This window comes from Rhinichthys klamathensis, unplaced genomic scaffold, assembly GCF_029890125.1.
Source record: "Rhinichthys klamathensis goyatoka isolate OS25496 unplaced genomic scaffold, OSU_Roscu_1.1 h1tg000184l_1, whole genome shotgun sequence".
In the NCBI taxonomy this organism is placed as follows: Eukaryota; Metazoa; Chordata; class Actinopteri; order Cypriniformes; family Leuciscidae; genus Rhinichthys; species Rhinichthys klamathensis.
In genome coordinates, this window is record NW_026606712.1 from 824,509 (window position 1) to 852,329 (window position 27,821).

At 40.9% G+C, this 27,821-nt stretch overlaps 1 protein-coding gene across 1 annotated transcript in view; it reads right to left on the reverse strand.

The window, feature by feature from the left end:
• The window catches only part of LOC130094998 (serine hydroxymethyltransferase, cytosolic-like), an 85,598-nt gene extending 69,280 nt beyond the window's left edge, over positions 1-16,318 (reverse strand). The window contains exon 1 of the mRNA XM_056261627.1: positions 15,976-16,318. Within this exon, the coding sequence (XP_056117602.1) occupies positions 15,976-16,062 (87 nt within the window). The 5' untranslated portion in view covers positions 16,063-16,318. The remainder of the gene's footprint in view (positions 1-15,975) is intronic.
• Between the last annotated feature and the right edge of the window lie 11,503 nt (positions 16,319-27,821).

The window sequence follows — 27,821 nt, forward strand, 5'->3', positions numbered from 1 at the left end:
CTTAAGTTTTGGCCTTTGCAATTCACCTAGTACATTTCAGCGTTTAATGGATTTGGTTTTAGCTGATTTGCAATGGACTACGTGTTTAGTTTATTTGGACGACATTATAGTGTTCGGTCGTTCATTTCAGGAGCATTTATCGAGATTGGGGGAAGTATTGGCTAAGTTGAAGGCTGCAAATCTGAAGGTAAAACCTTCTAAGTGTGATTTGTTTTCCTCTCGTGTCAAATATTTAGGGCATATAATTTCTGCGGATGGAATTATGGCCGACCCTGTAAAGGTGGAAGCAGTGAGAGAATGGCCCATCCCTGGGACTCAGACTGAAGTGAGGAGCTTTTTAGGTTTGGCCTCCTATTATAGACGGTTTGTAAGGGGGTTTGCAGACATAGCACGTCCATTACATCAGCTGACTGAGAAGGGGAGAAGATTTAGGTGGGGTGAGGAGTGTCAGGTAGCCTTCAACCAGTTGAAGGCTAGGTTAATTACTTCTCCTGTGCTCGCTTATCCTGACCCCAATAAAACCTTTATATTGGACACTGATGCTAGTGATGTGGGGGTAGGAGCTGTGCTTTCGCAAGAGGAGGGGGGGTTGGAGCGAGTAATAGCTTATGCCAGTCGGGCCCTTACCAAAGAGGAACGCAAGTATGCAACTACAAAGAAAGAGTTGTTAGCGATGGTGACTTTTACAAAGTACTTTAAGCATTTTTTGCTAGGGAAAGAGTTCGTGTTGCGCACAGACCATAACTCATTGAGATGGTTGCATAACTTTCAGGGCTTAGAGGGGCAGCTAGCTCGATGGGTGGAGCAATTGGCAAGTTTTCACTACAAAATTGTACATCGCCCTGGAAAACAGCATTGCAATGCAGATGCCTTGTCGCGGCTACCTGCTTACGTGAAAGCCAAGGAGCAAGAAGGCCACATCAGCCCTATGCATAGACCAGCTATATCAGTGTGTGCTGTTAAGGAAGGTCCTCAGGTGGTGCAGAAGAAAACAAATGTTGGGGTGGGTGATGACTTGGCACAGGCCCAGCGAGATGATCCAGAATTGGCCCTCCTAATTCATCTTAGGCAGGACCCAGATGATAATGCTACTGAAATACAGCAGAATGCTGCCCTGAAGAAGTATAGTTCTGTTTGGGGCCAATTGCGGTTGCAAGACCAGCGGTTGGTACGAGTGCCCCCTCCTTTCTCAGATGCAGCTTCAAAAGTACAGGTGGTTCTCCCTAAGGTGCTGGTAGCATCTGTGTTAAATCAACTGCACAGTTCGGTAACAGGAGGCCATTTGGGTATTCAAAAATTGCAAGAGAAAGTAAGAGATCGTTTCTATTGGCCAGGATGGTTTGCGGATGTAAGACAGTGGTGTAGACAATGTGTAGACTGTGCTTCCCGAAAAACACATGGGAAGGCCCCCTGTGCTCCAATGAATTTTTCAGTTACATCTCGTCCTCACGAACGTATTGCTTTGGACATTTTGGGGCCTCTACCTGAGACGCCTAGAAAGCATAGGTATATCCTTGTCGTGAGTGATTACTTTTCTAAATGGACTGAGGCATTTCCCCTTATCAACCAGGAGGCACAGTCAGTTGCTCGTGTCCTGGTTGAGGAGTGGATATGTCGCTTTGGCACTCCCCGCAGTATTCATTCTGACCAGGGGCGAAATTTTGAGTCTGCCCTGTTTAGAGAATTGTGCCGACTGTTGGATATGAGTAAGACGCGTAGCTCCCCATATCATCCGCAGTCTAATGGTTTGGTGGAGCGATTTAATCGTACTCTACTGTCAATGTTGAGTTTGTTTGTTGATGAGAATCAATCCAACTGGGACTGTCTGTTGCCGTACGTGTTGATGGCTTACCGAAGTAGTGTCCATGCCAGTACAGGGTTTACACCTTACAAGATCTTGTTTGGACAGGAGATTGTTCTTCCTCTGGACGTGATGCTAAATGTAGGCCATGATAAAAAGTTTGTGTCCGCCAGTGAGTATGTGACTGGGTTGGCAGACACATTATCCACAGTGGTAGAGGCCGTAAAAAGACATCAGGCAAAAGCTTCTGGGCAGCAGAAGGAGTCATTTGATCTTCGGGCTAATTTGCAGTTCTATTCTATGGGGGAACTGGTGTGGGTACGGAATAAGGCAAAGAAAAAAGGCGTTTGCCCAAAACTACAAAGACGATACCGGGGCCCTTATAAAGTTGTGGAACGCATCTCTGATGTATTGTATCGCGTGGTGTTAGGAGAGGGGGGGCCGGAAATAGTGGTGCATTTTAACAGACTTAAACCATATGTTCTTTCTTCTCTAGAAGAAAGAGTCCCAGTGCCCAAGTCGGAGGGTGGCCGGCCAGTTGGATGTTCCTTTGGGCGCCAGTTGGGTTCATCAAAGGGCACCTGTGCTCCCACGTAACTCGGAAGGGTCAGAATCACTGGTTGCTGGTCCAGTACAACAGCCTGTTAAGGAGCCGGATATACGACAAAGGGACCCGGACGGACGGCAGGATGGCTCTACAGTGGTGATACATCAGCCAAAGTTACAACGCCCAGTACGAGAGCGACGTCAACCTGGGTGGACGCGGGACTATGAGATGGATTCTGTATGACTCTGGGACGAGTCTGTTCCATTGGGGAGGGGATAGTGTAATGTGGGTGGCGTTTTGGGATATTGTCTTGGCAACTAATTATTGAGACTGATTGAGAAATGAGAAACACCGGGGCGGGAGTTGTGTATTGAGAGGCTGGGTGTGGAAAAGGTTTAAATGGGGTGCAAAAGACGAGATAGCGGGCTTGGTTCGGTTTGCATTGTGGATAACAGGACGGCGGTACTCACCTTTATTTTGGGAGGGGGGTGTCGTTCGCGGTTGGATAGGACCGCCGGCGATGAAGATAGATAGATAGCGGGTGCGGGGAGAGAGTATAGAGATGGGAAGTTAGGAGTGCCGCCGCGACTGTGCGGAATGCTGATGCTATCGCTCGGCTGGACTTTGCCCTTTTTGAAATGGACTTACGGTGGGATTTCCCCTTGTTTGACTGAGACTGCCTGATACCAATCATCGTGACGACATCGCTCACATTTCTCGTCACGGAACGGTGTGGGCTACGTGGAATCCCCCCCCCCCCCCCCCCCCCCCCGCAGTAGGGAGGGGCAACGCCGCTGTGGGCGAGTTAAGTGTTTTAAGATTGTGTCTGTTTTAAACTAAACTAATGTATTAAATAAAGTTGTGCTTCATAATAATAGAGGGTGATAGTAAAGGTGGGTGGGACTGAAACTGGGAAGGTTTAGGGAACAGTCATGGGTACCATTTTACACCTGCATGAAGTTGAGGTTTTAAATGAGTTTGAAGTGCCACTGTAATTGATTCTGGGGTTTGTCACTAATGAAGTGAGTGAATACACGTAGTGCTCTGTGTAATTCTACGGCTTTTCCAGGTTGTGTTTAGCCTGTCCTTGCAGTCCCCTCTATCAATAAAACTGTTTGATTGAAGCTGTGGTGGTGTGTTGTCTTCTGGTGCCAGATCATACTGGCTAAATTATTACAGTATTTTCGTTTTATAATTACAAACGAATTACGGATTATCCAGAGATCCCCTGACCCAACAGGGTGCAAATTTTAAAAAGAGGATAACACGGTGTAGGCAACACCGGTTTTTGTCGTTGTTCTCTGTACTGACAGCACTCCAAATTTACAATAAATGAGCTCAATGTTAAAATTGACCGGAGTTTTCCTTTAACGTTTGAACAACGTTACCATGGGAGTGAACGGAGTTGTCAGAAAGTTTAATAAAGTTTGACTTTATCTGACTTTTTTGTTGACATTTGTTGACATCTAGTGGATGCATAACGCAAACCCAGTTAAACGTTTGACTGCAGTATCTTATGCGCCTTATAATCCGGTGCGCCCTATATATGAAAAATGTTCTAAAATAGGTCATTCATTGAAGGTGCGCCTTATAATCTGGTGCGCCTTATAGTGCGGAAAATACGGTAATTTGAACGTGTTCCTCCCAAACTTTGTTAATAAAACATCAATGCTGTAAACAGATAAACAATGACACAAGTCATTTTAATTGAGTCAAGCACAGATGTGCTACAGCTGTCAGTCACAGGGCAGATCCTAGTCTAGGAGACACATTTCACAATATCACTCATGGTACACTGCATGCTTTCAAAAATATAGTCTTGAGGTTGTTTGTATATATAGTGTTACGTTCATAGGGACGTATGTGTTTTCTATTGCTGGTGTAAAAGATGTAGTGTGCTTGTCTCTGTATTCTCTCTGTTTGTGCTTCCCTGTTGCTCCTCCCAATATCCACTTCACAGGTTTGGGAGTGCCACCTGATTTGTGTTCCAGCTCGTTAAGGTGTAAGTGGAGCAGTATATAAGAACCCAGAGAGTTCCAAACCAGGAGACTGAGGGCGTTTTTACACCGGGCACATTTGCTGCACCCAGAGTGCGATTGTTCCCGGCTCCCCCCGTATTTTATTTATTTGGTGCTATTATGCGCAGCAGAGTAAACAACACTTGGGTTTACTGTATGTGTGTTGCATGAAGGTGGATTTCTTTTCTATGCTTGCAAACTGAATCTTTAGAGACAGTGGATTGCCATTAATCTGTTGCCCTGATTCGCACAATGCAGACTCACTCTCGCTCGTATCCAAGGTAAATCGTCAACACTACCATCCCTTACATTTACTGAACATCGTAATTGGCTACAACGCATGCGCAGGTTACTTTTCTTCCTGTGCACCCGAGTCCTAGCCTGACTTCGTCATACTCATATTCTAGTCAGAATGTGAGTCTGATACTGCTCCATAGGGCTTTGATTATGAGGTGTGTCTTAACCGAACCAGGAAAAAACAACAACTCTGCACTCAATTGGATAGACCTACAACCAATCAGAGCAACGCAGTAAGTGACGTATGTTGAGCTACGCATAGAACAGAACTCAACTGCACGCACGCTGGACGAAGTAGTAAAATAACGAGTGTTGCTTCTTTTACTTGGTCCTCCATGAGTGCGACCAAAGGAGAAACCACAACAACCACAGGGTTTTCATTGCGTCCCATCTTCTTAGCGACCATCGGAGCCAGCTGATAAATTAAACTTTTGCCGAATCCCGTAGGAAGGACGGCAAACACATCTTTCCGATCGACAAATGCCTTGATTGCAGTTCTCTGTTCGTCTTTTGAAATTAATGCGCTGTCGATTTCTTTTACAACAGACGCGATAGCGGAATCTATACATCTCAGTTCTCCAGCTGCAGTCATCTTTGAGGGAAACCAGTTTAACCCAAGCGCTCTTTGGTGACGTGATGATTACGTAACTGCAGATCATCTGTCCATCATCGTATAAAGCCCACCCTGGCGATTTGATTGGCCCGACGATTTCTGAACCGATCATAGTTACTCCTCAATGGATCGAGTCCAGACCGAACTTCCCGACCAAAAAATTTTGTGGGCGGGGTTCGGGCTGGCATCCAGGCTACCCGAGTCCATATTGCTTTCACATTCACGCGAATCACAGTTCAAGTGCAACCGAACTCAGACCACCTCCTTCAGTTAGTCTCAGATTCGTATATATATATATATATATATATATATATATATTAGGGATCCCCCTTTCCTCTCCGTGTTAAGCGATCAGGTTCCACTCTCGTGCCGCATGTTTTGTAACTTTGCAACTTTACATTCACTGATAATATCTTTCTAGGTCAAAACAAATCTATTAAATCTGATGCTGTTGCATAGAACTGAATAAAGAATAATATATTGATTTTAATACATTGATATTTAGTATTATTTTAATATGGGCCTATTTTCTGTCCAATTTTTGTGTTAGGCTACTTTAAACAAAAGTGTGGTTATTTTATTTTATTGGCTTTGTAGGGTAACTTCGCTCAAATACGGGGAATGTATAATCAATAATTAATAATTCACAATCAATAACTGATCATACGGGTTATGAGACAATATTACCTACCATTTTAAATTGTCCAAAAAGGGGATATATAGTCCATGTATCTGTACATTTATATATACACACAATTAACCACAAGGAATTATAATTAATTATGGATACATACAATATACACATAGGCTATATCAATTTTCCAGAATATCCTTTAAACAGAATTAACTGCACCTCGCCTGATCGGTCCGTCCGCTGAACCGACCATACGGTTCTCTGATCAACTTTGCGAAAAGGATCATTCTGATCACTATCAGGAAAAGTTATACCTTTGTTTATGAGGACTAACTTTCTGATAATATTACTAACTAAAGTAGTTATCAATATCAAGCTTATAGCTAAGATCACACATTAAAGAGGCTTTTATTAGCTGAGCAACAATCAGAGACAATAAATGTGTAATTGAGTTTAATAAATGAAGCTATAGCACAAATTACATATAACGACGAACATGTACCGAATAACGAATAATGGAAATAAAGAAAGGAAGGAAACGAATAATGGAAATAAAGAAAGGAAGGAAAAGAGAGATCATAGAGATAGCAAGTTTTACAAAACAGTTAACCTTGGAAAGCCAGCAAAAGAATCACAATGCCTTAAAACATGTCAAGCACTTAAAACATTTGAATTTCGATGGAACGATACTTGCATATGGATCTTGGTGTCACTGAATAAGGCTGCTTGGACGCGCGTTTCGGGTCCTCGTTGTGTCCTTTAGGTCAGATCATTCTTTTGGTCCTTCCAGGACGCGTATGGCTCGCGGGAAGTTCAAAACGTTACGTGTAGGTGAGTTGCTGGAAATTAGTCTGTTTCACCCGGAGATCAAAATAACTACAGCACACAGATTAAAACAAAGAAAATGACTAGAACGAAAATAAGAAAAGCCGGAACTCGAACAAGAAGGCAGAGCACACCGAAGAAGAGAGAGAGAGATGCTTGAACATCATCCTTTTTTAAGGCAAATATTCCGCACCCCTTTTCGAGCGGAATGACCAATCACACTTGGGAACTTCGCGCGGGAGAGAATTCCTTTGTCTCTTTCTGACAGCCGATTTGCATGGTTTATGACAAGGGTGGTCAGAATCATGGCGAGCATCATTTCTACTCTCAAGAATGGAAAGTATAGTGTAATACATTTTATCGTAACCTAAGATACATTTTTGACTAGAGGAGGCCAAGAGGATTACAATGATACCAAGAGAGGCATGTGTTGTGGAAATTTTAATAGTCATTGATCCCTAACAGATATAATAAGAGAGAGAACCTATTCAATGTGTAAAATATATGTGTGTACGTGCTTGTTGTAACGTACGGGCAGAGACGGTCGGATCCATGCGCAGAACTTTATTAGACAATCAGGCACACAAATAAACAAGGGCAATCCAATAAATCGTGGTACAAACAGGCGTAGGTCGAGGCAGGCAGCACAGGTTCGTAAACAGTCCAGGATACAGGCTAGGGTCAAGAGTCCAGGGAAACACGGAGAAACAGAACAGGGAATAACGCTCAGAAATGCACGCTTACAGTGTAACAAGACTTCGCACCGGACAAAGGAGAAACACAGGTTTAAATCAGGAACTCAATAACCAATAATGAAACACAGCTGAACATAATAAAACATAATGAGTCCATGGGGAAAACATAACACAAAGAGAGAGTGCCCTCCAGTGGCTCTCGAGGGCACTACAGCTGCTGATTGTCACACTTGTGTGTGAAATAGGCGATTGTAATATGTTTCTGCAAAACAGTAAAGATAAGTGGGACTGAGACAATACTGATTAATATTTTTTTTAGATCTCAGACTAACCATTTGATAGAGGAATACTGTGAGAAGTAGTTATGATGAAAAAATAAAGTTAAAATTAATGTTATCAAAACAAGGTCAAAAGATTGAAGTCTTAAAGTGAATCCTTTTGAAGAAAAGATCTATAATAGTAATTTTTATAAGTGAATTGAATACAGTTTGATGCAAAATGAATGACTCCAACAAATGTGATTTGCAAAATATATTAAAGTAACTAAAAGGATGATTGTGTTTTAATTAAACATTTTAAAAAGGGTTTAGATGATATAGAGAGACTAATCTCACGGATGATTTATAATAACTGCAAAAGATGTATCGCAAGCAGAGAGTGCTAGCCTCGTCAAAGCTAGTGTGAATCCTAATTGGAGATTGATAAACTCCTAGAAAAAACTTTGAAGTCAGATATTAAACTATGGTAATTGAGATGACATGCGAAACGTTATTGAGAACTGGAATAATTATTTTTATTTAAGATCAAATAAGCAGAAGCAGCAGGCTACTGAATTATCAGTTGCTAAATGTAAAATGGGTAGAAAGGCATCTGATTAAACAAACAGCTTGAAAAGTTGACCATGAAAGAACTAAAAGCTGATGCTTTGCTTTCAAAAGATAAGTTTGTTATTGGCTGTAATGAAACAGTTCGCTTATCTAAATCTGATGTGTGCTGTGGCTGAAACTGTCAGTGCAACAGAGACTCAATCTGAGTGGAAATTTGTAATGTCTAAATTCCCTGAGGTATGGGCAAAAGACAACTATGAAATTATGTTTATTTGGAAACACATGTAATTTCTGGCAAAGATGCCTTAAGCTGGGATAGAGTTAAAAGATGGTAGATAAAGTTAGAAGTTTATGAGAGTGCAGTGTACCAGTCCTCTCTCATTCAATGTCAGCTAAAAGCTGCTATCTGAGCCTGTGTCATAAGTGATAATAAACTATTTATAGTAAAGCACAGTGTTTCAGTTGAAAATCATAGACACAGAGATGTTAAAAGAAATCATTGCCATGCAGAGGGCAATTAGTATTTTAAATGTTTTAAAAGTAAAACTGAATGACTTTAAAGAAGTTTTTTTAATAATACAGACCTTAAACGATAGAAGTGACATTTTGATTAGCTTATTTTAGGACCAGTAACAACTTTGTCTCATTTAGTCTCCACCATTCAGGGCCGATGGCTCCGGCTACAGATGAAGTACACTGAATGTACGGTTGTGATTTAAACTCACTGAGTATAGTCTAAGCAGCTAGGTTTCTGCTTTTAAGATGGCTCTGGTGACTCTTGAACGTGCCTTTCCTAAGCTCCAGAAAACAACTGATTTTGTTGAAGAAGACTGATTTGGTATTGGGAGAGAGCGGTTACCAGTGTCACGAGGTGACTTTCCCAGTGACGGGTAAGACCTTCTTTGGCCAGACAGAGGGCAACCTAAGGCAGGGGGGTCAACAGCATCATACACCATGCAGGGGAGATGAGCTGTAAGGAGTTATGGCAGTCTGACCCAGAAATGTGAGTGTTCCTCTATACCACTCACCAGAAACCGCATTCATTGTATGGCTTGTTTTTCATTGTGACAAGTGTCTCCAATTATGCCAGGGGACAACACCCTGATGGAGATTATAGATAAAGGGCTAACAGGAATGGGCTTTCAAGAGCCTGCTGAGACCATGAGGTGATTGGTATTATTTGTTGTGGAGACAGAAACAAAACGTATTAGTTTAAATCAGGAACATGATGTTGGCTGCCTTAGGGGAGCAAGAAAATGTATAGAAGTTGATTTGGAACTAGTCTATAACATGGTTTTGAACTCCTGAAGGTTGTTAGACATGGTGGTGGCTAAAGATGAAGACAGCTTTTGTAGATTTGAAAAGTCTGGATAACAAAGGTGAATGGTCGAAGGTTATTGTAATGAATTTAAATTTTGTCTAAGTTACAGTCTTAGAAGGCTGTTGAAAAGATTAATTGTTTATAGTGAGAGAGACTGCTTGAGTGGAGGCAGGGATGGTAACTCTGTCTGTCTTTCTGTTATCAGCCTGCTAAAGCAAGCTTAAACAAAATAATTATAATAAACCAAAACAACCCAGCTGACCTTGTTAAATTCAAATGAATAATGAACAAGACATGCTTTGAAACTGGTTGAGAGACCATGTACAATTAGGTAAAAGCTACAAGAAAATGTGAAGTTTAAAATCTTATTTAAAAGATATGAATATGAGAATATGAGCAGTTCATAGTCAGTTATGAATGTGTATATTTGATGGTGAAAGCATTGTATGTTTTTATGAGTGTTTTATCATCACAGATGGGTTAAGGCAAATGACAAACTTTAAAGAAGTTGATAATTCTGATGAAAAGACAATACAGACAGCCCATTCTCATCCCTAGGCGTCATGAAACTGACGCCTTGGGAATCATTTTGACCATGCTTCAATATTCGACGCTTTAGGCACCCTTTAGCGTCAGTTACATGACGCGATCCTAGGGCGTCATCTTACTGACGCTTTACCTTTAACGTCAGTTAGATGACGCTATCTAATCCTAACCCTACCCCAGACCTAAACCTACTCGCGTCATCTAACTGACGCTTAGGTAAAGCGTCAGTAAGATGACGCCCTAGGATCGCGTCATGTAACTGACGCTAAAGGGTGCCTAAAGCGTCGAATATTGAAGCATGGTCAAAATTGTCATTTTAGTGACGCCTTGGGATGAGAATGCGTTGATACAGAACAGGGGACGAGCTTTAAGTTGATTGGCCATCAAGCTCTGTCTGTAAGTGTGCTGTAATACTTTTGTCATACATGATGTAGATTTGAAGATCAGTTTAAGTATTGATGTAAATTGGAATTGTGAATTCGTAGATCGCCGTCTGGGGATTTGACGGCAACAACAAAGCGACACATTGGCTAAGTCAATTTCGAATTATCAAGAGAGCCCTTAACAGTTATGATTATTGTGAACAAAGGGGGGGAAATGATTGACTGACATTGACCAAGTCTGTACAGCACGACCTGACCTGATAGAAACAATTGATGACTTTGGAAATGTTTGTAGATGACTGACTTAAGAGACCAAACAACAGGCCTGAAAAGCAGGATACGCTGTGAGACTCAGGGCCGTTGCCCTTCAAATACTTCGATAAGAAGATGAGATTGGGCTGAAGGACGCCGTTTGGGTAGCAAATCAAATTAGTTTAAATTGATGCATGAGCTGGGTCATGCATCAAAAGGGGGAGGGTAACAATTGCCAAATATGGTTTACTAAGGGGTTCACATTTGCTGAAAGCCATTGCACAGGTGGGGCAATATTGCTGTCTGTAAGTGTGCCGCACACGCTGATAACAAAATTGCAGGACTGTTTCAACAGGAGACGCCAGGGCAGATGCAGCAGCGAAGGCCGTGGCAGCACAGCAGACAAAAGAAACTACGTGAATTTTACTATCTGAAAATAACCTCGACATTTGTTTTTCTCTACAGATCATGCAGACTTTTGATACAGGGCAGAATGTGCCCAATAAAATGATGGCTATGGATGAATTTGGCTAACTATCCTGGCCTGGGTTATTATTGTAGCAGAAAGGTGCCACACCTGCGCAGCGCATAACTTAAGATTTTCCTTTTGCAGAATGTCAGGATGGATTGCATCAAACAGAACTGATTCTGTTCCAAATATATAAATATTGACATGAGCAAAGTGGGTTGAGTGTTTTTTTCAGGGGAGAAAGGAACCCTGTGCTATTAAGTGAGCAAGAAATGATCCGGTGATAATATGTTTCAGGTTGTTGATTCCACAGGTCACACCAAAAGGGACGAGCGGCTAGACACGCGTCACTAACAAAATACTTAAGGTCTCCATTCACAGGTGAAAGCAGGCAAGAAATGGTTCACTCCAGTGGGGGTGCGGTCGTGATTTAAGGGTAAACCTTGTAAGGATCAGAAAATGGTTGGAGAATGTGACACCTGGGTCCAAGCCTCTCACCTTAGACAACACCAACAGGCCTCAACCATCCAATAGAGCATAAAGTGAGGTTTAAAGAAGACTGTGCTAGTAACTGTCTGCCTCGCCTACGAGGGAAAGACCATTGCAACGGCACGCAAAGTGTCACCCTGGCGAACACGGAACGTCCGTGGGGCGAACGAGATGATCAACACACCTGGAGGAACCAACTGCCAACTGATGGTTTAAGTTTAACAGAAGAATCTGTTTTTGTGATGATTTTGATGATTTTGTTTGATTGAATCAAACTAGGTATTGATTTGATTGTAAATGTAGAAAATCTATTGATTGATGTGTCCGTACAAGAGATATTAGAGTTAATTCTGAACAACTAATTTGGTTAGAGGAATGGATAAAATTATAAGACTTCTCTGGTTAGATTTGTTAAACAGTGCGTTCAATAGAGCTTACTAAATTGAATTTGAAGTGAATAAATGGAGATGGGCATAGATTAATGGAAAAGGCTTAAAGAGCATATTGTAGGTAAAAAAAACAACTAAATTAATATATAACCTTGTATGAAAATACCATATGAAAAGGTAATGCAGGATTTAAAATGTTTTAAAACGACATAAGGGCACTAATTTAGTAGATAAAGTGAGCTTTCTTGGACTGCTCATAAAAACGGCTTTTTTTCAACATCGCGTCATTTTACGTCACGCTAGGGAGCCTCAGCCTCGCCTCAGTGCAGAGTAGGCTGGCATTCAGTGAGAGCGGCCGTGAGTCAGTGTGTTTTCGGTAGTTATTGTATTTCAATCTATCATCGTAATGGTAAATTATTGTGTTTGTGGAGGTTGCAAAAACTCCGGCCTGTCAGGACATCGAGTCCACAGGTTTCCCACACAAGAAAAACGGTGCTGCTGTATATCTTTCGTGCCTGGTGCGGTTTGTGCAGGTGAAGAGACGGGATTTCTCTTCCGCATCGGCTTCGAGAAACGCGGTCGTGTGTAGCTTTCACTTCAGATCGTGTGTAGCGTTCACTTCAGATCGTGTGTAGCGTTTACTTCAGATCGGAGGATTATCATCCCGGCGATATGATGGAGTTTAACATGGGATGCCGAAGCAAGAATATTGATCGTCGTATACTGTACCAATGGCATCAAATAGTGTGATATAGGTAGTCATGCCCTAAATAGAGGCAACTTGTAATTGAAAAACAAAATTACTAGGTTGATTAAATATTAAAATCTTTAATTTTCTGTTTATGTTATAACCCAGATGAAAAATATGTTTTAAAAATGTACTTGAGTATGTTTTTAGTAACTTACAATAGAAATATACTCAAGTATAGTTTTTATACATTTAATAGTATACATCTACCCTAAACATACTAATGTCTGCTGGCCTGATATACGATGGTAATAATCTGTACAATATTGTGAGCACAGTGTATATCGTTAGCGAACGTGTATCTATAAGCACGTCTCTCACCAAGACACCTGTCCTGTTCTCCACTGGTTCTCCTCACACCACAACTCAATGTGTCTCTGACCGTTCTGTCTGACATTAATCCTGGCCTGTCCCTACTCTCTGGCAGCATAGCAGGCTCATAATTGTATGGCTGTAGTCCATAATTGTAAGTAAGTATTTCCTCAGCGTCCGAAATGTCATTGCGATCCATTGTTTTCCTGTTGTTTGAATCGACCGCTCTCCCGCCCGTTACGTCACGCCCACCACACCCATTTTCAGACGCGGAAGTAAAATTTTCTCACAAAAACGACTCCAGAAGCTTATGTAGCGTATTTATAAGAATATTTTAAAGAAAATCTAGTTCCTACATTATTTTTCTATACATTGACTCGTTGGGTCCTCTAACCTGCAATATGCCCTTTAATGGTAGGAGCTAGGATTGTATGTGTTATGATAATTTTGTTATTCATGGGTGAATACGAAAACAGAGACAGGTGAAAACCTGCTGTCTGTTCAATTGGTAAAAAATGACAGTCTATCCCAAGGATTAACAAAATTATGCGACGAGACAGGTAGCGGAAGCTACAGTGAGATGTGTTAAATGTATGTTCAGTTTGTTTTTCTGAGAAAGATTAAGGGCAAAAGATTTAAAGAAGGTTACAAACAGCAGTCATCCGTGTTACAAGGTGGCGTACAAGGACAGGGTTTGAAATGAGGGATTTTATTCTACTTTTATTCATTATGTTTGGATTGATGGTTTTGTTTTCCTACTAATCTGTAAACTATTTCTTGTTTATTCTGAGGTTTATTCTTGTTTAGACTGAGGGTCTGATCTAGGTCAGGAGTGCAATAACAGTGCTTATTCATTCAGCCCGGCTTCAGATAAAATCTTTACTTGCTTGCTAATAGTTAAGGGGCTATCCCCACAAAACAGCCTAAGTTTTTTTACTTTTCAAAATGTTATTTCACAAATGTTTAAGAAGAGTGATAATTTATACAAAAGTCAGAAATGAAAAGTATAAGTGTGATGATATGACTTAAAATTTGTCTTATTGTTTATTATTATGATTATGGGTAATCTGAATGATAAAAAGCGGGGAATTGGTGAGGAAATTTTAATAGTCATTGATCCCATTGGTCCCATTGTGACGTTTCAGGAACATATGGGACAGGACAACTGACCTTAGGGACGGCCAGTTTTGGCCAGTTTATTTCAGTACCAGTTTGTGTCTTTAAGTAGAGACTAAATAGCAGTAAGGACCTTATCTGGGTGGGTGAAAGGTACAGCGGGTGAAGAGGAACCTTGAAAAGAGTATAAAGGCTGTCTCATATCTTCCTGTTGTGTGTCACTCTCATGCACAGCGTAACTTCTGTGTGTCAGACTGAACCTATTCTTGCAAGAATAAATCATTTTAAAAGACCTTTTATCTCAGAATGTTTATCTCGGAATGATTATTGATTATTTCATTAAAAAGTCTAATAATAATAATAATTTAAAGGTGCCCTAGAATGTTTTTTATTATTATTTTATAATGTTTCCTGGGTTGCCCTTATAATGTTAGTATGTTTTTTAGATCAAAAATAGTCCTAATTTAGAAATAAAAGGCATTTTTCCTAGCCTGATTTTAGCCTCTGATTTGAACGCTCTGTTTGAAGGGGCGTGTCTGCTGTGGGATTCAGTGTAACCGGCCACTGCTGTGATTGGCTGACATGCTTGCATATGAAATAGCTATGTATTACATGTGAAACTCTCTCGAATAATTTTACTACAGCTATTATACGTTTTTACTATTACAGCTATCGAGATTAACGAATCGTGAGATGTTTTTAAAGTATTTAGATCTATTCCCATCACATAAAATGTTGCGTGATGAGCATTGAGCAAACAGATGAAAGTCTGTTGATCGCGAGAATGAAGATCTTACCATTGTAACGCAGTTTCTGCACTCTCTCCAATGCTTTCACCAATGCAAACACGATGATGTACATACAGTAAGAGCTTTGTTGTGCAGTGTAACGTGCGCCATTGATTTCATAACGAGTTGTCCAGATAAACTTGCACTGTGTGGAAAGATTGTTATTTGATCGCTTTCTGTATATAATTTATTCACAATTTAAATACGTTTTTTTTCATCCTACTAAAAGAAACGATGTGAAGTTGACATTTTAGTCACTGGCTTGACTTACTGATGCATAAACATTATTGAACGATTTTGAGAGAAAGATTACCTGTCTGAACTTGAACAATTACACATCAGAAAGTGTTGCTTGGTAGCTCGATCCGAGGCCAGCTCTGTATTGGCCTAAGTTGAGGAAACAGTCGTCTGTGAAATGTTTGGAAATTTCCAGAGAAAATAAAATTAACCCATTGTTTCTTCAGAGGCTCGGATGAAGGAACTAAAGAATACATTTGTGTTCATGTGTACATCCAAACACTGAGCAACTGCTATGCTTCGGCTGCGCAGTTCCCTGTCATTGAACATGGGCTGGCATATGCAAATTTTTGGATTCGTACATATTAATGATCCCAACTGCTGCGTCACAGTCGGTGTTATGTGGAGATTCGCCTATTTTTCAGAGGTGTTTTTCAAAAACGAGATTTAAGTAAGAAGGAGAAAACAATGGTGTTTGAGACTTACTGTATGTCATGTCCATGTACTGAACTCTTGTTATTTAACTATGCCAAAATAAATTCAATTTCACATTCTAGGGCACCTTTAGAAATTAATAATTATAAAAAAAAAAAAAAAAAAAATCGGTTTCGGTTTTCGGCCAAGTGCATCCATATATATAGATATAGATACATAAATCACACACTTACCTCAGGATCATTTGTGCTGAGAGGCTCCAGCATCATCTTGTTATGAGATTCCCATGTGTTATTTGTTTGGCCGTTGAGCTGAGCCATAGTTGATTTCCTCTAGAGGAAAAAAATGTTACTGTTAAATGTGAGAAGACTTCCATATGCAAAACAAACTGTATACAGTGGGTTACATCATTTGTAATAGAAGCATTAATGTACTTGTGTTTGAGTGCTTAGACTTTAAAACAGGGTATTCTTGGCTCAAATGCACAGTATGATTATTGATCTATAACTACTGAGTCTTGCTTAGACTGATATTCGGTAATCTGCAGTGTAGTAATCTGCGTTGTCATTAACTGAAATAAAGCAGAAACAAATCAAAATATTTGACTAAAAACATTTTTTTTTACTTAAAATGCAAAAATTACTAAAACAAATTGAAATAAGTTAAATAGAAATATTTAAAACAAACAAAACTGAAAATATAAAAATAAATGCTAATTCAGAATATGAATATAATAGTAGCTATAGTCTCCAACACGTCGCTTGTGAGCTACCAGTAGTGTCACATTCTCCAGTCACCAGCCTAGTCACCACAGAACTACATTTCCCAGTATCCCTCCTGATCTCCACCTGCCCTCAGTCAGCCATCACCACACCTGCTGCTTATCATCCCCTCTCATTTATACACACACATAAACATCGACATCTACCCTCAGGCCTTCATTTGAAAACACATCTTTTTCTCTTCGTTTTGGCCTTCCGTCCCAAGACGGCGTTTTTATAAAACGCTCTCCGAAGTGGATAAATTTGAAAACACCTTTTCGCGTTGTAGAGTGGATTGTCAAAATGGAGGTATTTAAAAACGATGGCGCAAGTTTAGTCATGTGATTATTGTTCCAATAGATATTCATGTTTATTCCAAGGTTATTTTCGTAAACGAAAACTGAAACTAAGACAAAGGCTATGTTTACACGGAAACGATCTGAAGAGAAAACGCAGAAGTGGCGTTGCGTTATCGCTTTTTATTCTGCGTTTAGACAAGTGTTTATGGGTGGGAAATCAGCGTGCATATGGTGACGCAAAGGAGGTGGAGTTATGCTGCGTTCCAGGCAGGTTTTTGAGCACGTAAATCACGACTTCAAACCACGACTCACGACTTTGTCGCGTTCCAGGCCAGTCACGCCAAACTACCTGAGCGCAAGGAATTGTGGTAGCTAGATGTAAACAAACCATTGTTGTTTTGTATGGTTTCGCGGGCTATGTGACGCCAGAGCTCGTAACTGGGAGTACATCGATCTAGTACGAGTTCACGGGTGGGAAGTCACGGGTTTGACTGCCGTTCCAGTGCACTTTCACGGGTATAAGGTTGGAAAAACATGGGTTACAGTTCTCTTACGAGAGGTTCTCTCGTATTGAGTAAGCTAGCTTACGCTACGGGAAAGATTCATCTTTTCTGAGAATTTGAAGCCAAAAAATTATCCTATAATTTTGTATCCATTGTCAACGCAGTTCAGCTGCAGCAGACCATGGCCCTGTCCCAAATGGCACACTTCATGTGCACTTTCGGTCTTGTGGACTTACAATGGCTGCCGCGTGCGCGTGTCCGTTAAGTCCGTGAGACCGTAGTGTGTCCCATTTGTCATTTTTAGATCTCAGAAGGGTGCTCGCGAGCGCCCCCTCTGCGGTCGATTTGCGCCCTTGATGCGCACTTTTGCCGAGCCCGCGCTGATGCGGACTCCACAGCAGACTTCTTCCCGACATTCAAAGCGGCGTTACGTCGCGAAAGTGCGGACTCAGAGGAAGACCGCGAGTGCTTAGGGTTCCATTTGGGACAGGGCACATGAGCGGGCTAGCTAGCAGCTCATTGGTTCGCTCACAGAGAACTGCTTAAGCCTATGAGGAGATGCTAATGAACTCTCGGCCAATGAGAGTCTGACCTGCTCTCATTGCATCAGAGCCCGCCGAAACGGGTGTGGTCAGAGAGTATAACTTGGCGTCCTAGGCTGTAAACTCTGGTTTTCATAGAATGAAGCGAGAACGCTAGTAGCACAAGCACGGCCAGGAACACAATACTCGTTCCCTCATCTAGAGAGAACCGAGGTTACGTTAGGTAACCGATTCGTTCTCTTACGAGAGGTTCTCTCGTATTGCGTAAGCTAGCTTCGTACATGTTAAGATGGATTTGCTCATCAAATATCTCGGAAGAGAATCATCTGAACATGTACGAAGAATAAAATCAGTTAATATTAGGCACCCTTTTGAAGGTCTACAAATGGCTTGGGAGAGGCTGGAGGAAATGTATGGTTCAGCAGAGGCAATTGAAAGGGCTCTCTTCTCCAAATTAGAAAGCTTCCCTAAAATATCAGGTAAAGATCTCTATAGGCTGCGTGATCTTGGAGACCTGCTTGCAGAGCTAGAGGCAGCCAAGCTGGATGGCTATCTTCCTGGGTTGTCTTACCTTGACACTGCTCATGGTGTGAGCCCGATTGTAGGAAAACTTCCTTATGGTATCCAAGAAAAATGGATATCGTATGGATCGAAGTACAAGAGAGAACATTATGTGGCCTTCCCACCATTTTCTGTGTTTGGTGACTTTATTCGTTCAGAAGCTAAAACAAGAACAGATCCCAGCGTTGCCATTTTTCCTTCAGCACCGCCACAAGAAAAAAGAGAAAGATCAGATCAATTCAGGCAAGCTTCTATAGCTGTTCATAAAACCCAAGTTAACATGTCTGAAACGAGATGCTACAGACAGGATACAGATTGTTGATCCTCAACGATATTGTCTCATTCATGATAAGCCTCATCCACTAATAAGATGCAGAGGCTTTAGAGCAAAAAGTCTTGAGGATCGCAAACAGTTTCTTAAAGAACATTCAGTATGCTTCAGGTGCTGCTCTTCTGTAGATCACATGGCAAAAAACTGCAAAGCTGAAATCCATTGCACTGAATGTGATAGTGATCGTCATGTGTCAGCTCTACATCCTGGTCCAGCGCCTTGGAGGAAAACAATCTCTCCTGTCTTAGAAGATGGCGGGGAGGAAGATGAATTAACCAACCAAGAGGTAACCTCAAATTGTACTGAAGTGTGTGGAGCTGGAAAGAGTGCCAGAGCATGTTCCAAGATTTGTTTGGTTAATGTCTATCCTGTCGGTAACAAAACCGAATCCAGAAGAATGTATGCAATTCTTGATGAACAGAGCAACCGCTCATTAGCGAGAACAGAATTCTTTGAAGAGTTTCAAATCAAAGGATCTTCTTTTCCATATTCACTCAAGACATGTGCTGGATTAAAAGAGACAACAGGAAGGAGAGCAAGTGGCTACATTGTGGAATCATTGGATAAGAGTGTAAGTCTTCATCTTCCTACACTGCTAGAGTGCAATCAGATTCCTAACATTCGTTCTGAAATTCCTACCCCAGATGCAGCACGTCATTTCAGTCACCTGAGGGATATTGCTCATGAAATACCGTCCCTAGACCCAGATGCTAACATCCTTCTCCTCCTTGGTAGGGACCTCATTAGGGTCCACAAGGTCCGTCAGCAGATTGATGGTCCACCCAACGCTTCATTTGCTCAAAAGTTAGATCTTGGATGGGTAGTTATTGGAGACGTGTGTCTTGGAGGTGCTCATCGACCTGCTCATGTAGATGTTTTTAAGACCTCCATACTTGAAAGTGGTCGCCCCAGTTTATTCTGGCCCTGTGAAAGTCAGTTCCATGTAAAAGAGCAGTATGGCACAAAATTTCAGTTTCAAGATCATCTTACATCAAAAAATGTAAGTGTTTTAGCAACATGTGCAAGTGAGAAGCTAGGCCAATCAATCTTTGTTCGTACATCCAGAGATCACAAGCTTGCACTGTCAGTGGACGATGACAGGTTTCTACGCATAATGGACAAAGAGTTCTACCAAGATGAATCCAATGGCTGGGTGGCTCCTTTGCCATTTCAAGTTCCCAGAAGAAGGCTTCCAAATAACAGAAAGTATGCTTACAGCCGTCTCTCCTCACTTCGTCATACTTTGGACAAACGTCTTCAAATGAAAGCTCATTTTCTTGAGTTTATGGAGAACATGTTCTCTAAAGGACATGCAGAAATTGCTCCCCCACTCAAGAAAGACCAAGAATGCTGGTATCTGCCATTGTTTGGTGTTTATCATCCGAAGAAGCCAAGCAAGATCCGTGTGGTCTTCGATTCTAGTGCACCTTATGATGGAGTCTCATTGAATGATATCCTACTTAAGGGGCCAGATCTCAACAATACCCTCCTGGGAGTGTTGCTAAGATTTCGTAGGGAGCCAGTGGCGATCACCGCTGACATTCAGCATATGTTCCACTGTTTTTTAGTCAGAAAGGATCACAGAGATTTCCTGCGCTTTCTCTGGTATCAAGACAATGACCCTGGTAAAGAAATAGTGGAATACAGAATGTGTGTACATGTGTTTGGCAATCGTCCTTCTCCTGCTGTTGCCATATATGGTTTGCATAGAGCGGCCAAGGAGGAAGAAAAGAACTTCGACAGTGAAATTAAAGAGTTTGTTGAACATGATTTCTATGTTGATGATGCTCTGAAATCCTTCCCAAATGAAACCGCAGCAATTAGTGCTCTGAAGCAAACTCAAGACATGCTTGCAGTAGCAAACCTTAGGCTACATAAAATAATCTCCAATCGACCTGCAGTGATTGAGGCATTTCACCCTCAAGATCGGGCTGTGGATATCAAAGATGTTGATCTCTTCTTTGAAGATACTCCAGTCCAGCGTAGCCTAGGAGTGTCGTGGACTTTAGCATCAGACACATTTACTTTCCAAGCTATTGACGATAAGAAGCCATTCACCCGGCGAGGTGTACTGTCAACCGTAAACAGCTTATATGATCCTTATGGTTTCATTGTTCCTGTTACCATCAAAGGCAGGCTGTTGCTTCGGGAACTCTCAAAGCAGGCTGAAGACTGGGATTCTCCATTACCTGATGACATAAAGCCAGAATGGATCAGATGGAGGAATTCCTTACAAAACCTGCAAGATCTAAAGAGACAACGAACTTACTCATCTTTTCCTACTTCAGAGGTTCAGATAAGGGAATTGTGTATATTTGCAGATGCATCCGTGAAAGCTGTTGCAGCTGTAGCTTATCTGCGATCCACATCTCAAAATGGCCAAGCAGATACTGGTTTTGTGTTTGGAAAGACAAAGTTGGCACCACAGCCAGATCTGACTGTTCCAAGATTAGAACTCTGTGCAGCAGTTCTAGCAGTTGAGATCGCAGACATGGTTGTAGAAGAAATAGGCTTGCAGTTCAATAATATCCAGTTCTACACAGATAGTAAAGTTGTTCTTGGGTATATTCATAATCGAACAAAACGCTTTTATGTGTATGTGCACAACAGAATCCAACGAATTCTTCAGTCATCTACTCCTAGTCAATGGAGCTATGTTCCATCAGATGCCAATCCTGCAGATCATGGGTCTAGATCTGTATCAGCTGATTATCTCAGTAGTGCAACTTGGCTTACAGGGCCAGATTTCTTTCAGAACACTCCATCCTTAAATGCTTTGCTTCAAGAGAACTATGACCTTATTGATCTTGAAGTAGATCCAGAAATCCGACCACAAGTGATTTCATGTTTAACTGCAGTGCATACTCAGTTCCTGACTCCTGAGCGTTTTGAACGCTTCTCCAGCTTGAATAAGCTAATCAGAGCGATCGCTCATTTAAGCCACATCTCCCAGTCATTCTCCCATTTAACAAAAGAGCCAAGATGTAGTGGATGGCATCTCTGTAGTAACAGTCCCACAAATGAGGAGTTGGAAAAAGCCAGGATTATTATACTAAAGAGCGTTCAAAATGTAGCCTTTCCTGAAGAGCTAAGTGATATAAAAGCAGGATGCAATCTCTCACCTAAAAGTAGTAAACGGAAACTTCATCCTATTCTGGATGAAAAAAGGTCTTCTGCGCTTTGAAGGCCGCATTGCTCAGGCAGGTCTTGAGAAGGAAGAATCCAATCCTGTGATCATTCCTGGTAAACATCACGTAGCAACCTTGCTTGTTCGACATTACCATCAAGCAGTCAAACATCAAGGAAGACATTTTACTGAGGGAGCAATACGAGCAGCAGGGTATTGGCTGATGAGTGCCAAAAGATGCATTGGAAGTCTACTTAACAAGTGTGTGACATGTAGAAAGCCATCCTACAGAGCTCCAACTGATGGCCGATTTGCCCGCAGAAAGACTTCAAGTGGCTCCACCTTTCACATATCGCATATCTGGTGCGGCGTATATTTCACATACGCCGCACCAGAGGAGGCTGCTCCAATTCCAAAAGATGGGCAATCATTATCTCATGTATGTGCACAAGAGCAGTGCACATTGAAGTTGTAGAGACATTGAGCTCAAGCGGATTCATTAATGCTCTGAGACGTTTTTTGCAATAACGGGACCCGCTAAGCAGATACGCTCTGATTGTGGTACAAACTTTATTGGAGCAGTGCAGGAGCTCAAGATGAATAAGGAAACTTCAGGCTCTGATCATCAGAAGTATTTACAAGAACATGCTTGTACATGGATATTCAACCCTCCCCATGCATCACATATGGGAGGTGCTTGGGAAAGGATGGTGGGTATAGCCCGACGTATTCTTGACTGTATGTTGCTTGAAGGAAAGTCCCTGCATCTCACACACGACGTTCTTGTAACCCTCATGGCTGAAGTGTCTGCTATCATTAATGCACGCCCTCTCGTGCCAGTATCTTCAGATCCTGAAGTTCCTTTAATACTCACCCCTGCTATTCTGTTGACCCAGAAAACCTGTTCGAACCCTCCGCCACTTGGCGAGTTTACAGATAAAGATCTTTTCAAGGCTGAGTGGAAAAGAGTTCAAAATCTTGCAGAAACATTTTGGACAAGATGGCGCCGTGAGTATCTTGCCACTCTACAGAGTAGGCAGAAGTGGCAAGACAAGAAGCCTTGTCTCAAGGAAGGAGACATTGTGTTGATGAAGGATAGCCAAGTCAAGAGAAATCAGTGGCCTATGGCTATCATCGCAAAAACACTACCTAGTAAAGATGGTCTTGTGAGGAAAGTGGAGTTGAAATTCATCACAGAAGGTGTGCAGAAAAACTTTATTCGCCCTATATCAGAAGTGGTTCTGCTTTACTCCCCCTAAGATATTAGGAGTATAAAAGCTAAAGTGAGGTATTTACATACCCCAGGCGGGGAGTGTGCTGGACTTTAAACTTCGGTTTAAACAAGGACTTTTATTTTGATACTTATTTTTGAGTTTTCCTTAGTTTTCCTATGGCTTCCTGTTTAAAAGAGGAAGTAGGCCATATTTCTTCTGTGCTTGAGTTGTGCAAGGTGCTTCATGTGGTTGCAGACATCCAGCTTCATCTTGCCTATCAAAGCCCTTTCCAATGCAATATCTGTAAGTGACTGTTTGATTTTGTTAATGAGCATTATGTGTACTTTATTGTTGTGCTATGTAATGTAGCATTTAATTCAGCATGTTTGTTACTTTTTTCTACTCAAGTTTACAGAGTATTAATGCTGTTGATTTATACAACTGTATTGTTGTTGGTTATTTGCCTTGTGTGTTTGACTATGCTCATTTTGATGATTTATCTATTTTGTGAAAATCATGCTTGTGTATTTTCTCTTCTTTGTAGTTTCACACTTTTCATGATTAAACGACATAAATTGCACCTTCGTGGAGTTTACTGTGGAAGTGTTTAGCGACTGGATAGCTGGATTGATTAAAACAGTGAGGCCAGTGACAGAGGGCGTGGCCGCTTCACCGGCTTGTGGTGAACCTGCTGAGCTTCACGTCTCAGTCAGTCACTGCAGAGCGGAGCACGCAGACACACTGTCGTCAGCTGAGCTCAGCCCCTGTTTTGAGTTTCCTTCGCCGTCAGTCAGTCACTGAAATTATTTGGTTACTCTTTCTGTAAGCGTGTTCTCATTCCCTCCATATCTCTCTATCGCTTTCTCTTCTAATTTGCACCGAGTGACGAGTAGGGCGTAAAGTGCTTGAAACATAGACTGTAAAAAAAGATGGACGACGCCCCTTCGCTCTTTTCCATTGGAGAGAACTGAAGCCGCCAGTGTTCTGATATGGCGCTGACATATTGGAATTTGAGTTTGCGCAGTAGCGTTTTCGGGACCAGTCATGCGCAGTAGTGAGCAGGAAGTAAAGCCGCGAAATCAAGGCCCCGCCCTCACTCTCGCTGAATCAATCGCAAGCACATGCCCTGCACTTTTCTTAAGTGGCCTTTGTCTGCTCCGTTCCTCTCCAATGATGTCTGCTGATTGCAGTACCTTGTTAAAATAAGGTAAATACAACTACTAACCACATAGTCAACATTATGAAAAAAAGGGCGTTGGCGCTTCAGTGACTACTTCGCACAGAGAACCTGTCAATCACAGCTGTCAATCATGATGTCACAGCACCGTTTTATAGCATCAAATAACGAACTAAAAAAACAAACTTATTTTTTTTAAAAACACTTGAAATTACATTAACGTGATAGAAACTACACTAAATTACAGAAAATATCTTTAGAAAAAAGATATGTGAAGTGTAATTTAATTGTTTAGTTGGTCTCGCGTCCCGTTGAATAACAGGGGGAGGCGGGGTTTATGACCTATACTAGGACCGGTCACTGGGGGGCGATCAAGACGTTTTGGCTTCACTTTTGAGGGCTTGTGCGGCACGCTTGGCTTGAAAGCAGCTTTTGATGCGCTCGACCCGAGTTCGAATCCGCCTTTTGCCGAACTCTCTCTTTTCCCTTTTCCCAGCACATATAAAGATGTAAAATGTATAACCTAACATTAAGGTCTCTAGCGTTATATTTTGCCAACGAACTAAAATTGAAACCATGATATGGCTTTGTCTTTATAAAACAGCAAGACTTTAATAGGCATCCTGTCTGTGCTGCGTGATTACTTTGGTCACGCGATCAGCATGGTTATCTGGTGTTTTCTCCTAAATAAAAGCTCAAGGGTTTATTTCTTGCAAGTGAAGAAATTAGGACAAAAATATTTTAATTGTCCTATATTATAGTGTAATGTAGGCTAAAATATACTTTTAAAAATATTCATTTTCATTTATATAGTACATTTATAGGCTAAATGGATTTTACGTCATAGGAATAATTATAAAAATCATTATTACATTATTATAATAATTGGTTTGACATCCTAAAACATCATTGATAATGTAATGCAGACTGAGACTCTCATAACTAAAAAGATGCCCTCTTTATTGTCCAGGTACAAATCAATGCTTTTTCTTTGTTCAACGAGCAGTTCATGGGTTAAGCTCTTAATTTTGATCTCTCAAAGAGCACCAGATTGATGCATTTACCCTTCAAATGTAAAAAAAATCTTGCGGGGGAGCATTCCCCCGAACCCCCCTAGAGGCACAGAGGTCCACCCAACATAGTTTTACAAATTCCTATGGGAAAGAACGACCATTTATGAACTTTACTCTAGCATAGTACAACAAAGTTACTTTTAAATCAGTAAAACTGTAAATGCCATATTAAAATGTCCCTGGACAAAATATAAATTTGGCCTGCCTAAGAGGGGACCCAAAAGACATTGTGCCCATCAGCCTCTTAATCCGACCCTGCCGGCGACGAGGGCCGGTGGTCTACGAAATTTCCCGGTAGATTTTTTGGTCCCACTCCGCCCCTGGATTTGGTTTTCACAAAACAAGGATTTACTAATTGGAAAACTGCATTGGAAAAGCAGACGACTGATGCTATAATGACTGATATAAGCCATGCTGTGTACAGAGCTAAAGAAATGAGAATTTTTTTTTTTTTTTTAATTAAAATGTTCCATTAAATGACTTAGCCTAACTATTTTTGTCTGTCGTTTAACAGTTCTATCCTAAACCAAATAAGAAATATTTAGTTTAGCTATACTTACATCTTATCTCGCAGACTTGCACTTTATGACCGTTTAGGCTTTGATGCGTCGATTTGAGCTGGAAGTCGTGCTCAGCAGCTTCTGTCAACATAAGCCCGTTCTGGGTAAATATATACATCCACACCCCCACACCCCGCTCCATCCCCCGGCGGTACTAGTGGGCAGGGCCGCATTAATGCACGTGCTTACCTGGCTGGGAGGGCCCCGCGGTGATGACGGAAAAAATGATAACTGCATTTTATAAAGAGTTGACTATACCTTTAAAATTACGCTTTATCGCTTTGCTTTGAATGCATGTGACTCATTCCAGAATTGCGGGTATTTCAAGTAGGCCTAGAGAAAGAAAACAAAAAATAGGGGCTAACTTTTTTATTTTCATATAATGAACTTTAAATTCAACATTTTCAATATTTGCTGATCTTAAACTTGTAAGATTTAAAATATTAATACTGAACATCAATGTAGGCTAGCCTACTAGCAGAAAAATCTGTCAGCTCTGTTATAGACCAATTGGGTTGACGATAAAAGAGTTGACATTTTCTACCATTTTGTGCTTTAGCACATGGCATGTCTAAAAACATAATTTTATGGGTTTTCGCCATATTATCGTTTTTGAGAAATTCACTGCAATATCACGATAATAGATTTGACTAATAATTAATAAATAGGCCTAATCTACTATTGGTGTATCCTAAACATTTTGTACATCATAATGAGGGAGAATAATGACATTCTTGACTGCTTTCCAGAGTTTCCCGCCAGAGGAAGTGACATCTGGTGCAAGTCACATGCTTTTTCTACAAATGCTTTGGAGGTTTTCTTTTTGTTTTATAAAAGAGGTAACAGAGTTGACCAGAACATAGGGACAGACACAAAATCTATTTTTTAATTAATTAAATTACAAATAATACAGAAAATATATATTCTTTATATATATATATATATATATATATATATATATATATATATATAAATATATATTCTTTTCAATTGTTTATATAACTTAATAGAGTAAACACAAAAAAAGATTTTAAAATTAGACTTAATTGTTTCATGATAATTCCGGTTGAATGTATGAATCAGGAGGCAGAGACAGTCAATAATAGGTGGAGTGGGAGTCATTTAGTTAATATTTCCCATAAAAAATGTGTTCCTATAAATATACATTAGCATTATTTTTAGTGATAGTGTAATATAATTTGTGTTATTTATTATTAATAATTATTCAAAACTGATTCAAAAAAGTTTTTTTTTTTGTTTTTTGTTTTTTTTTTAAATAAAAGAAGGTCGCCAACTAGAAATGTACGTCCGATGCCTCATGCGGGCGTTTCAAATCCTGCGCGAGAAGACGCGCACCTCGTCAATCAACTCACAGTAGGATAGGCTACGCGCTGAATATCACTTCACTATAAATAAAGCGCAAAAGAAACTACGAGCATGCAACGTTGTAGTTCTGTCATCAATAAGTCATGAAATAACCAAAAAGGCGATTAAAGATGCGTCAAAACTGTGCATGCATATTTTTGTTATATATATAGACTATGCGTCACATGTAGCCCACGTTTCTCTAATATGGACTAAAATATTCTGCTATGTGAGATCACAATGTAGCCTAGCCCTAATATGGGCCTTTCACACAGGACGCGGAATGCGCGGCGCGGCCACCATGGGTTCAGCGTTGCTCTTCAGATACAACGTGATTTGCGCTGTGCTATGTCAGAGCAAAGTAGGCGGAGTTTTCAAAAACTTTAAGCGGGAGATCTATATAGCTTTTCTGACGATGTCCCTATACGACATTAACCTTGTATCGTACAGCTCAGGAAATTCCATAGACAGTAAAAGAAATTGTGCATGCATATTTTGTTATATAGGCTAGGCTATGCGTCACATGTAGCTTTCTCTAATATGGACTACAATATTCTGCTATGTGA